We start from the raw sequence: 13,501 nt of genomic DNA, 5'->3' as shown, positions 1-13,501 counted from the left end.
GCAGACCATGTCCCTGGTTAGGCTTTTTAAGAAAAATAATAAATAAAAAAAAAAATACAGAATAGCACATCTTACATAAAATTACATAATACAACATCGTACATTACAATCACATGACATCCACAAACTCAAAGTATTCTATTTAACCTATTTAGCCCTTGGGTGCTGGAAAGTGTGGTTCGTCTAGACAGACATACCAAAATAAATCAAGAATACCTCCAAAACTACCGGGTCTATATGCATGATCTTGTTCTCTATGGATAGGTAAGACCTCAGGGAATTCATACTTCATGCAGTGTTTTATATGTGTGTGTGCGTGTGTGTCTGTTAGGTATCCTTGAATACAGTGATGACACGGCAATGGCACGGTGTGTGGTCCAGTCTCTACTCACCCGTGCTGGCTTTGATGAGCAGGACATGGCTCGCAGGTACACAAATGCACACTGCTGACACTAATAGCTAATAGTTTACATGTATTACGGTGTATATATTGTTCCACTGGCTATTGAAATCAATTGAGGTGTAGCACATACACACACACACACACACAAATTGAAGCACTGGTGTCTCACCCCTTTAGGTTTGCTAAGGAGTACAGTGCGTCCCCGGGTCGTGGTTATGGTTCTGGGGTGATCCAGGTGTTGAAGAAGCTGTCCTCTCCTCAGCTCAGTGATGTCTACCAGCCGGCAAGGGACCAGTTTAATGGTCGAGGCTCCTTTGGGAATGGGGGAGCCATGAGGGCGGCCCCCTTCGCACTGGCTTTCCCTGGTCCAGCTGATGTTAAAAGGGTGAGCAGTGGGCATCCTTAGGACAAAAAAAAACACATCCTTGGTGACATGGCATGTTGAAGCTATGCACATTTTATGAACTGCCATGTCTAAACTTCAGTAATTAGTAGCGTGTTTGTGCTAGTTTCGTATAAGTTTCAGAAAAACAGAAAAACTGTCCTAGAGTTCTAACTTGCCATTTGACACACATCTCAAGTAAAGTACTGAGTCTAAATGAAAACTTTGGTCAAAGTGAGAAACATTTAGTAAGTTCAGTAACAGTTTTCATGAATTCAAAACAATATATCTAACACTTGCACAAAAATACTTTAGCCAGTTGAAACTGATAGTAACTAGGGCTGTCAAAGTTAACGCGATAACTCGTTAACGCAAATGCGTTTTTAATGCCACTATTACTTAATTAACGCAACTTGCAATTTTTAGGTTGTAGCGGGGTCAGTTTTAAAGCTAGAGTGAAGAAACTGGTATCATGTGAAACTACAAAACCTAGCCTTGCTTGTCGCAAAGGACACTACATTTTGGCCAGGAAAAACTGGCATGGCCATTTTCAAAGGGGTCCCTTGACCTCTGACCTCAAGATATGTGAATGAAAATGGGGTCTATGGGTACCCACGAGTCTCCACTTCACAGACGTGTGATTAATCACGATTAAGTATTTGAATCGATTGACAGCCCTAATAGTAACCTTTAAGTCCAAGTCAAGTCTAAGATCACTAGGACCCACATCATGTAAAGCCCGCTGACTTGTTGGTGCAGACTTGGTTTGATTCCTCCTTTTTTTCTCTCCAGTTCGCCCGTCTGGGTGCCATGCTGACCCACTCCTGCTCTCTGGGTTATAACGGGGCAGTGCTGCAGGCGTTAGCTGTTCACCTCTCCCTGCAGGGGGCACTAGACATGCCCCAGCAGTTCATCAGCAGGCTAATCACAGAGATGGAGGAAGTGGAGGGCGACGAGGCGACGCGCAATGATGCCAGAATGTGAGTACCACATGGATAAAGCCTCCACTGTTTCATTGGCAGGAAACAGAAAAATGCATTCAGGCTGTACTGGGAGTGCTGTTTTTCTTAAATGTCAATCTTCCTTTAACATGGTGTTTCTATCCAGCCTAAAAGAAGCAGAGAAGCCATTCTGTGAACGCCTGCACAGAGTTAGAGACCTGATGGACAGGAGCAAGGTCAGCATAGAGGAGGTCATTTCTGAGCTGGGTCAGTATCTGCTTATCTTTGATTTTATCTTCACTTTTCATTGAGGTTTCTTACGTCATCCATCCATCCTTTTCTATGCCTCCATTGACTATTCCTTACACCCATATTTTTATATGTACAGTATTCTATTTTTATTGTTATTATCTAGTAGGGGTGTAAGAAAATATCAATACACCTGAGTATCGCAATATTATGTTCTGTGATACTGTATTGATCCTCAAAATCACTATTGATTTTTTAATTAATAGTTTACATGCAAAGGTTTGTGGCAGACAGTGGTTCATTTTGTGTTTAAACCCCCAACCGCTAGATAGCAGTGTTGTAAGTTATCTTCAGACATTTGACTCTAACATAATAACAGATTCCTGCCAATACACAGCCCTACTATCTAGGGCTGCAACCAATGACGATTTTTATTGATTAATCCGCTATTTATTTTCTCAATTAACCTTTTGTCTGAAAATAATGGTTAATGCCTGTAACAGTTTCCCAAAGCCCAAGTTGACTTATTCAGATTGCTTGTTTTGTCCAAGCAACAGTCCCAAACCACAAGATATTCAGTCTACTATCACAAAAGATGATTTGAAAAGCCAGAACCGGTGAGTTAGTTCTTAGAAGTCACTTAAAACGATAATTGGATTGTTAAAGGAGTTGCTGATTATCTGTTAGTCAAATAATTGATAAACCGACTGAATGTTAAACCTCCATCCTATTATTATGATAGCACATAACAGTATGGTTACGTCCGAAATTCCATACGAACATGCTATTTAGTACGCTAAAACAGTATGTGAGATATTTTAGCATGTCCGAAACCTTATTATCAAATCAATAGCATGCAAATTGCATAAATAGAAATAGAAATATTACAGTATGCAACCCTGGATACTACAGCTGCATGAATATTCCACAATGCAATGCGGTACTGACGACAATGTTCATAACAGACGTTGACGAACAGGTCTGTAACATCAATAATGCTTTAATTTAAGTGTAAGTATAAGATTGCACTTTGCTAGGCGTAATATATATTTTAAAAATTAGTTCAGACTTTGGTTCTCACAAATCATCGTTTTGGTCACGAGGTTGGCACGGGTTACCATGGTTACACGTCTCCAACCGACAACGAGACTCTCAGGAAGTGACGACGTAAATTACTGCTCAGTGCGTCCGAAAAGATACATACTACTGAACGATAGTACACATATTGGGGGATGTAGAGCATAGTATGTGATTTCGGACGCAGCCTAAAACAATTCCATTTCCCCCGTAGGGATCTTGAAAACTGCCACTTTTTAGTGGAGAAATGATTTAGTTATTTACCTCTTGCTGCTCTTGTTGAATAAAAGATTACATTTTATTTAGGTTTATTTGGACCGAGGAAATGGATTGTTTCAGTCAGGGGTGATGGAACGGTCTTCTGTGTTGCAGCCCCACTGAATCCAGCTATGTTCATTTAACATTGTTACCTTGTGAGCAGCTCATATACTAAACTGCCAGATTCTACACCAGTTTGTCTCCCTGACTTGTTATCACTGAAGGAACTGGCCTTCTACCTCCGAGAGGTCAAGGCCCAGTTACGTGCTGGTTAATCTTGTGTGACAAAGAGATTTTCCAAACAGACGGGTTAAAGCATAATAATACAATTTATTCCGAACAATCAATGTTGCATAAGTAAAATAAAAGAGTTTACAGATATCTGGATCCAACCTACGTGTCCCTGACAACATACAGTGCATGGGTCAGTTCGCGAAGTCTGAACCCGAGCTATCCCTGATCCAGCCTATTCATGGTTTACACAATATTAATATTCATGAGCTTATGGCACGTGATGTTTCTGCTGCAAGTCTTCTTCGTTATCTCCTTCTGACTCCTTCCTCTTCTTGACCTTGCAAAAGAAAAACACCACCTGCCTTTCCTTCCTCACAATCCCTCTATTCATAACAAATCCAACAGTTAGGTTCACTTTTGTACATAATAAATCCAACAGACCCTCTTTGAACTTAACTAAGTTCACCTACAGGTAATGTTACATACAGATATATTTATTATAAGCATAGATAATGTTACGTACAGATGTTTTAATTATAAGCATCATCACACAACCTCTTCAGGATCAACATCTTCACTATCCCCCACCATTTCCAGGAGACCCTGTCTCTCCGCTTGGAACATGGCCATCTGATAAGAAGGAGGTGCATCCGGATGCTTTCGTTGCACAGCAGAAATGATCACACGCTCAGTGAGGTGGCGAATACATGGAATACAACAACAACAACCGCATAATACTAAGCATGTACACACAGCAAGGATTGAGGAGAATAGAGATACCACCATGGACTTCCATTTCCCAAAGGTACGGTCTAACCAGTCGTTAATGGGGCTGTTGATACCTGAGTCATCGTGCATGGATTCAGACAGCGTCCGGAGCCCCTCTAGCGCCTTAGTTACAGTCCCGTCCGGCGCTGTATTATTAGGGATGAAAATACAACATGAGTCTTGGAACATTGAGCATACACCGCCTTTTTCTGCCAGCAGCATATCTAATGCCATTCTATTTTGGATCACCATCAGTGACGTAGGAGCCATTTGTTCAGCTAGTCCGGCAATTGCATCACAGGTTAGATTAGTCAAACGGAGAACATTATAATGGATGTAGTTAATGCGGTCAACATTTTTGTTAGGAGTGATAGGGATCAGAGCACTTATTATAGGTATGTTTTCAAAGCCTGCAGCTATTTGGTCAGCTAGTTTATATTCATTAGGGAAGCTACCTCACTACATCATTCTTTATAATCTTGGTTTAGCCTTCCCCCCCTTGTAGCCCACACCTTCCACCCTGCTTCTGAGTGAAAGCATTGTCTATTGTTAAAGAGTTACTTGTGATTAGCCAGTTTTAGCAGAGTGCAGAGGCGAGGATGATAAGTAATGGATCTAAACTAGTACAGTCTGTGCTTTCCCAGGTTATTCAGATTTATCTGAGTACACAAACTCTACACAAGGGTCATGATATTTTCTCTCACATTCCCTCCTTTTATCATGAATCACTAAAATGGTAACTGAAAACACGAAAATACATGAATTGCATTAAGATAGTAATATGAAATGAAAACATTAAACATATATGATATATATAATATTAAAACATTATAGCTGAAAATATTTAAAATACACGACAAATCACATTAAGAAAGTTTGTACAGAAGAACGAGGACAAGAGAGGTAAACACAAATGCTACAGCAAACGCTACTAGTAGTTTGCCGTACTGCATGATGCTTCTAGTTTGTTTTCCTGCGCGCAACTGAAAAACTTTTATCTGGGTGGTCCTATTTTATACTGGTTTGGGAAAGGAAGTGAAATTTCTCTCTGGTGGATTCTCCCCACCCCTGGTTTCTCTTTTTTATCTATTTTTATCTATTTTTGTCTATTTTAGCATTTATTCTAAGCAACAATTTTTAATACAATGTGATATATAATGTTTTTCAAAAACCACCTAGATGAGTCCACCTAAACAACCATGTTAGCCTGATTTAACTGTAAATACAGGCAAGACCTTGTAACCTTCTTTCCCTTATGTGTATCTCATCACAGTCACAGTTTATACAGTATATGAAAAATAAAAAATTATACGTGACCCTCTTTTCACGTAGCCTGGGCTCCTTGTGGGGCTGCCTCCTCTGCTTCAGGTCCTGTCCTGCTGCTGGAGCACTGTGTTAGGTGCCACCAGTTGAGTCCTTTTCCTGCAAGCTGCACAGCTGTTGCAGTTCTGGTCAGAACCTTGTGTGGGCCTGTCCAACGTGGCTCCGACCACTTCCTCTTTAACACCTTCAACCAAAGGTGTTCCGGTGGTCCGGGGTCAGGTCCTGGAACGTCCTCTGTGACAGGGGTGACAGGTTTTGTCACCTGTATAGGAGAGAGCTGACACAAGAGCATTAGCCTTCAAATAGTATGGTCTGTAACCGAGGTCAGGAAGGGGAAAGGGGTTTTGGGACGGCCCTGGGAAAGGTCGGCCACACGTAAGCTCAAATGGTGTGAGTCCTGTGATTGTGGATCATACACAGTGCCAAATTTGTGTTGTAGTCCCAGAGCCTTTTCAACAGATTGCAGGTCTTTATTTTTGAAATGTGAACCATTATCTGACCTGATCAATTTAGGAAACCCATGTTTCGGAATGTACTCATTCACCAGACATTTAATGACTGATTTTGCGTCCTCTTTTCCCGTAGGGTAGGCCTCAACCCAACGTGAAAATGCGTCCACAATTACTAGGAGGAATCTTTTCCCCCTAGCCCTTACTCCCATATCTGTGAAATCAATAAAGATTTCCTGTCCCGGGGCAGTGGGAGAAGGATGTTTTCCTGCCCTAGGAGTGATGGTCGGTCTGATGTTACATGTACTACATACGTCACACTTAGTCAAGAAGTCAGTTATAGTAGCATGTTTCCGGGGAATCCACCAGTGGCGGAGATCTCGTAACATCTGTTTGTGGCTTTTATGGTCAAGTCCATGAGTCTGAGTCAGTATTGAGGACATCCAACAGGGGGGCATAACTATTTGATCTCCGTTATACCATATACCATCAAACTGTTCTATAGCTCCCTTATCTTCCCAGATGGTTCGTTCTACTGCTGTGGCAGATTCCTGAGCTTGTATAATGGAGAAATCAGTTATCTCAGAACCGAGATCTGCTGTGGTCATGACCATCATAGTAGGTAAATACCCTGCCGCCTTTTTAGCGGCTGCATCAGCTGCTTCGTTTCCTATACTCTCTAAGTCAGTGCCCTGACTGTGTCCTTTCACTTTGATCACAGCTACCCTCTGTGGTAACTGGATTGCTTCCAACAACTCTTTCATCAACTCCTCATGAGCCATAGGTTTATTCTGACTAGTCTTAAAACCCGCTTGCACCCAGCCAGACATATCTCTGTGAATTGCATTGCACACATACGCAGAGTCTGTGAAAATATTCACTGCCTTCCCTTCCGCTAACCGCAGAGCACAAACTACAGCCGTAAGTTCTGCTGCCTGAGCAGATTGTTTCCCATCAAGAGGTAACACATTATATGTCAGCCTTTGGCCTTCATATGTAAATGAGAAAATGTCCTGTAAATGATCTGCTAAGGGCAGGCAAAAGAAGGCGTTAGCCAAATCTATACATGTGAAAGATGTATGGGCTGGGGTGAACATCGAGAGAGCAGAGTGGGGGTTCGGTACTGGAGAACAGGAGTCAAAACCAGCTCATTGATGGCTCTTAAATCATGAGCCATTCTGTATGAGCCGGAGGGTTTGATTACTGGCAAAATGGGAGTGTTCCACTGAGAGTAAGATTTTCTTAATACTCCCGCCTTTATCAGTCCTTCAATCGTAGGGGAGATACCCTGGGCTGCTTCCACTTTATGCTTATACTGAGGTCTCCAGATAGGGCAGTAAGTCTTCATTTCGAAAGTTACCGGTTCCATGCTGCACCTGCCAACATCAAAGGGGCCCGTAGACCACAGTGAGGAAGGGAGAGTTGCCAACATGGAAGTGGCTCCTTCACCATCTAACATCTCCCTACCGTGGTGGCGTGTTAGTAACTCATGTTTGCAAATACCTGACACTGCATTGTAAAAGGAGAGTCTATATATGTTAGAGGATGGTGAGATTGAAACCCCCAAAAGGGAAGTGGGAACCCAGTCTGTCAGAGCGACTGCTGCTTTAACCATGGGGCCTAAGTCTTTAGCCTGATGTTTTGGAGCTATGGCTAGGGACACATGGGGAACAGCTTCTTCTGACATGCGATACCATTGTTCTTGTGCTGGGGTTAATTTTACTGCGGCTGCTACTCCTGCTGGTGCTATATAAACATCTCTTACTCCTATCCCCCAGGTTGTATCTAACAGGTTCTGTTGGAACTCATCTTGATACATAAGATCATTATTTCTGTCATAATTCAGAGTGCAGTGGGGAGGATCGGGAACAGGGAGGTAAGGGTGTAGAGCCCTAATCCATGGTTGCCACATGTTGTAAAAGTCAATCAGAGGGTTTCTGTCGGCTAGCAGGGCCCAATATATGTCTGCACAGGGTGGTGGGGCATCAGGTGAGGTATCAGGACTCAACATGCACATGCGATCAGCACTGGAGGGCGAGGAGCACACCATTTCTTCTCCTCCGGGGAAACTCACTATCACAGCTTCTGGTGAACAATGTACAGAAGCCCCCAGTGCTGCCAAAACATCTCTTCCCAGGAGATCACATGGACAATCAGGTGCATACAAAAAGGGGTGCTCCATCACCTGTCTCCCAAGCCGGACAGGAAGGGGAACAGTAAAAGGCAGTCTTTGTTCAGTGCCGGAAAATCCCAAAACGGAAACATAGTGAGAGGAAAGGGAACACATAGGTTCAGCTAAGGTGGAGTAACGTGCTCCCGTATCCACCATGAACCATCTTCGTTTTCCGTTCACTGTCAACTGGAGACAGGGCTCTGCCAGCCCCTGCCCCTCCATCTCCGTCGGGCATCCCTATGGGAACATTCCTGGTGTATATGGACCAGGTGGAGGTCCCTGCGCAGAGTACCCGCTGTATGCCTGCATTGGAGCTAGCTGTTGGTTTGGTGGAGTCTGTATTGTTGGCTGATATGACTGCTGTGGAGGCCCTCTCATCTGCTGTTGTTGTTTCTGAGGACAGTCACGTGCCCAGTGATCCGGGTTTCCGCAGATGTTACAACTGCCTCCTGTTGGTTGGGCATACCTCCTCCCCCTGCCTCCATTCCGACCTTCATGATAAGGGGGCTGCTGATATGGGGCAGCTTGGTAAGGAACATGATACTGGGGTTGATACATAGCCTGTGACTGGCCCTGCAGTGGATAAGGATTCTGTGGCGGGGCTGGAGCTGGTGTTACAATTTGAGCCATCTGGGTATCTTTTTCTTTCCCTCCCTTTTTCTTATCTGTCGCACGAGTCCGTGCATCTGCCAACTGTAATTTAGTCAACTGAGCTACCATCTCTTTTAATGACTCATTTTCCTCTTCCTCCTCCTTGGTTTCTGCATCCTGATGATGGCAGAAATGTGTTTCCCATCTTGATGATTTTGCCCCTGCCATATCTGGATTCTCTTGCATCTTTCTCTTAACTCCTTCCGGAGCATGTTTTAACAGAGCTATTCTGAACAGAGACTGCTGTGATTCTTTATCTGGGTTCATCCCCGTAGCCCCCGCCCACTCTGTCTTTGCTCTTTCTATGAACGTGCGTCCACTCTCCCCGTTCTTAATCTTAAACACCAAGCTGTGGAGCTTACCCGGTGGTATGGGATACTTTTGTCTAATAGCATTACCGAAGGAGGTAGCGTAGGGGTTAAAGTTCCAAAGTACCACCTAACACTTGAAACAATGGTGCCATAACTTCGTTTGTATAATCACTGTCCTGTGGGGTTGGTACCGGACTAGGGGTAGGAGGAGGATAAGGAGGGGGGTTGGGATGTGGGCCAGGTGGGTACTGCTGATGGAGGGACATGTAATGTGGCGGCTGGCTAGTATGTGGGTTTGGTGGTGGGGGTGCGCTAGGACTGGGTGAGGGATTCACTAGTGGTTTTGCTTCAGCGGTTTTTGCGTGGGTGGCTTTCGTCTGGCTGCCTAAGGCTGATAGTGCAGCCATCTGTATCACATTATATTTTACCAATTTACTTGCCAACTCGTCTTCTTTCTTCCTCAATTTCCCCCTTACAAACATATGTCCCTTTTCTTTGTCTTGTCTTGCTTGCAGCAGCTTTCTATGAACCACCTGTATTAATGCTCTCATCACTGGCATCTCACCGTGGCTGGAAAATGCCCTTCCTTCACTGTCATGTTATACCACTCATCTAGGTCTTGAGTCTCTTTATTTCTAGTCTTGGGATCAAATGTACAGATTACATTGGTCTTAACTTTAGCCCATTGCTGTCCAAATGATAAACGGGGAGGCCCACAGCCACCCCGTTCCTCACAGTCTTTGTCACATTCTCCGTCCATTCTGTCCAGTACTATTTCACACAGGTTTATTCAGTTTATGACAGTAACTAGATTCAGAGTAAATGGGTCGCTATGCCCCTCGCTGTGATCCTACCAACATAAGCTTCTACTGGACACTTTGATGTTCCAGCGATGTTGGCCCAGTATCAACAGTAAGTTTTAATTTTCCTCTGAATACTAGTTATTAATGTACACTCATACAGTTTTTATTACTAAAAGGGCAGCTTTCCTCCTCTTAGTCTTTACCAAAAGGGCAGCTTGCTCCCCTAAATTTCAAAAGGGCAGCTTTCCTCCTCTTAGTCTTTACCAAAAGGGCAGCTTGCTCCCCTAAATTTAAAAAGGGCAGCTTTCCTCCTCTTAGTCTTTACCAAAAGGGCAGCTTGCTCCCCTAAATTTCAAAAGGGCAGCTTTCCTCCTCTTAGTCTTTACCAAAAGGGCAGCTTGCTCCCCTAAATTTCAAAAGGGCAGCTTTCCTCCTCTTAGTCTTTACCAAAAGGGCAGCTTGCTCCCCTAAATTTCAAAAGGAAGTCTTTACTTCTGCAACATTTATCATTACAAAGGAGATTCAGCACAACAAGAGAGATAATTTAGAGTAAGCCAATATGCAGAGTTCGATACAACAGGTTCTGCTTACCTTAAGATTTCAGGGCCCTTTCTCTCTCTCGCCGGTCTGTCCGTCCTTTGGACACGCTTCTCAATGCCGAAGATCACGTCGGGGTCACCAATTGAAGGAACTGGCCTTCTACCTCCGAGAGGTCAAGGCCCAGTTACGTGCTGGTTAATCTTGTGTGACAAAGAGATTTTCCAAACAGACGGGTTAAAGCATAATAATACAATTTATTCCGAACAATCAATGTTGCATAAGTAAAATAAAAGAGTTTACAGATATCTGGATCCAACCTACGTGTCCCTGACAACATACAGTGCATGGGTCAGTTCGCGAAGTCTGAACCCCGAGCTATCCCTGATCCAGCCTATTCATGGTTTACACAATATTAATATTCATGAGCTTATGGCACGTGATGTTTCTGCTGCAAGTCTTCTTCGTTATCTCCTTCTGACTCCTTCCTCTTCTTGACCTTGCAAAAGAAAAACACCACCTGCCTTTCCTTCCTCACAATCCCTCTATTCATAACAAATCCAACAGTTAGGTTCACTTTTGTACATAATAAATCCAACATCACCCAACATTTCCCATCTTTCCTTCCAGGTAACGGCATTGCGGCGCTCCACTCGGTCCCCACCGCCATCTTCTGCGTCCTCCACTGCCTGCAGCCCCGTGAATGCCTTCCAGAAAACTATGGCGGCCTGGAGAGGACAATCGCGTACAGCCTGGCTCTGGGAGGGGACACAGACACCATAGCCTGCATGGCAGGGGCCATCGCCGGGGCCCACTATGGCATCGAGGCTATTCCTCAGTCGTGGATAAAGTGCTGCGAGGGGGCAGAGGACGCGGACATGAACGCAGAGCGACTTCACATGCTGTACCACCGGTCGTCACAGGGAGGCGGGAGTGGGACAGGAGAGCAGAGCTGTGAAGGAGCATCTAAAAGCCAGTCAAACGCTTCTAACGGCACAGAGAAGAAAACTGGAGTTTGACAATAAGGACTCTTGAACACACACACACACACACAAATTACACACTTACACTTAATAAATACCTTTTTGTTTTCGGACTGTGTTGGTTTAAAGGGAGCTTGTGATTAAGGGCAACATTAGTTTACTTGTCATAACAGCTCATTATTTTGAGACCCTACCCCTCCCAGCGTGCAAAAAAAAAAAAAAAAAGAAGCTAAATTGTGAATCTGAACAAACAAGAAACACGTGTCACCAGACAGACTAGATTGACTGTCCTACAGAAATTTGGTCTGTATGCATGCACACACACACACACACGCACACACACACCTCTCTCCTTTCCCTGCTCTTTCCTGTTTTGTGTTGAACAATCTTTTGTCATGTGAAAGTTGCACTATGAATTGGCCATGTCTTGTTTTACCCTTTTGGTGGATAACATTATTTAATAAACTTTTTTTTAAATTCACATAATCTGTACGAGTATTTATTTTAAATTTAAAGGGATAGTTTGGGTGTTTTGAAGTGGTGTTGTATGAGGTGCTTATCCATAGTCAGTGTATAACCTACAGTAGATGGCGGTCGGCAATGCCCCCAGATTGGAGAAAGAGACAGGAGTACCAACATGGGTGCAAAGCAATGTACTGCTGTGGACGAGGACAGCAGCAAAACCTATTTCAGCCACCTAAAAAATCAATATCAGTTGAAGTTTACGTTGTATTTAGAATATTCTCACCACTTTATGTCAGACAGCCCTCTCCGATGGGGAACTGGACTGAATGAGAAAACATCCTACATATAGCTACTACTTTTACTTGAATCCCTTTTTCCTGCTGGCCCCGTCCACAGCAGTACATTGTTTTGCTCCTGTGTTGGTACTCCTGTCTGTTATTCCAAACTGGGGGCGTGCTGGGTGCCATCTACTGTAGGTAATACACTGACTATGGATAATTACCTCATACACCCAACGTCAAAACACCCAAACTATCCCTTTAAGACTCAAAAAGCTAATTTATTTCAGGAAGGTCAGCTCTATCGAGATGTCTTATTACTAATCATTTTAGCTCAGCACAACACCTGACTTGCGGACTGCAAGAGACTGCTAGTATTAGAAAAGCAAGAAGTCTACAGATATATTCACAGCGGTGCGCTGAGCTTAATTAACGCTAATGTCAACACGCTAACATGCTGATGTTCAGCAGGCATATTGTTCACCTTCTTAGTTTTGTGTGTTAGCATGCTAACATTTGCTTATTAGCACTAAACACAAAGAACAGCTGAGGTTGATGGGAATGTCACAGGCATTTGGTCAGGAACCAAAATATTGGCTAAATTAAAATGTTTACCCAATGATGCCATTAGAGGAAAAGTTAAAGGTGCTAACGGTGCTAACAGCGCTAACAGTTAAAACCACAGCAACAGTGCTGACAGAGACGCTGTGGTTAGGGACGGCTATAACCGCAGTATAAGAGCAGTGCAGAGCGGCGGCTATGAGCTAGCCAGTGTGGCACGCTCACATGCACTATAAGCATGTGTCAACAACGCGAGGAGAAGCTCTGATTACAACACACAAGAGGGAAAGAAACTTCATTCTCTGCTCAGGTAGACATTACTCCTCTATCTTTACGTAGACAATAGTAGTTTGCTGCTATATTTATGCTCTGGATATCGTATAGAAAACCTTCAATTGTCCAATAGTTGTTGTGAGACAGGCCTTGTTTTCTTTTCATATACTGTTTTCCAAAGCACAGTTGTTGATGCATTTTAATTTTATTAAAACCATAAGTCACATACAGTTCTTTAAAACAGTAACTATTTAATGACAAAGGATGCTGCAGTTCGATTCTTTCGTTGTTTTTGTTTCATACACCATGGAGCTGCCATGTTGTGACTAATCTTGTTACTATAGCATTTAGTTTGTGGTGCTTTTTCTCACTCTGGTATCAG

The 13,501-nt window shown here is 43.5% G+C and overlaps 1 protein-coding gene across 1 annotated transcript; it reads left to right on the top strand.

Moving 5' to 3' along the window:
- Positions 1-298: 298 nt before the first annotated feature.
- Positions 299-11,833, top strand: LOC119474355 (ADP-ribose glycohydrolase ARH3-like). The gene is made up of 5 exons (XM_037746350.1): positions 299-428; positions 581-788; positions 1,578-1,765; positions 1,893-1,993; positions 11,190-11,833. The coding sequence occupies exons 1-5, from the start codon at positions 361-363 to the stop codon at positions 11,576-11,578; spliced, it is 954 nt and encodes a 317-aa protein (XP_037602278.1). The 5' UTR covers positions 299-360; the 3' UTR covers positions 11,579-11,833.
- The last annotated feature ends 1,668 nt before the right edge of the window (positions 11,834-13,501 follow it).

This window comes from Sebastes umbrosus, chromosome 16 (assembly GCF_015220745.1).
Source record: "Sebastes umbrosus isolate fSebUmb1 chromosome 16, fSebUmb1.pri, whole genome shotgun sequence".
Taxonomy (NCBI): Eukaryota; Metazoa; Chordata; class Actinopteri; order Perciformes; family Sebastidae; genus Sebastes; species Sebastes umbrosus.
This window is presented reverse-complemented; position numbering and strand designations above follow the sequence as displayed.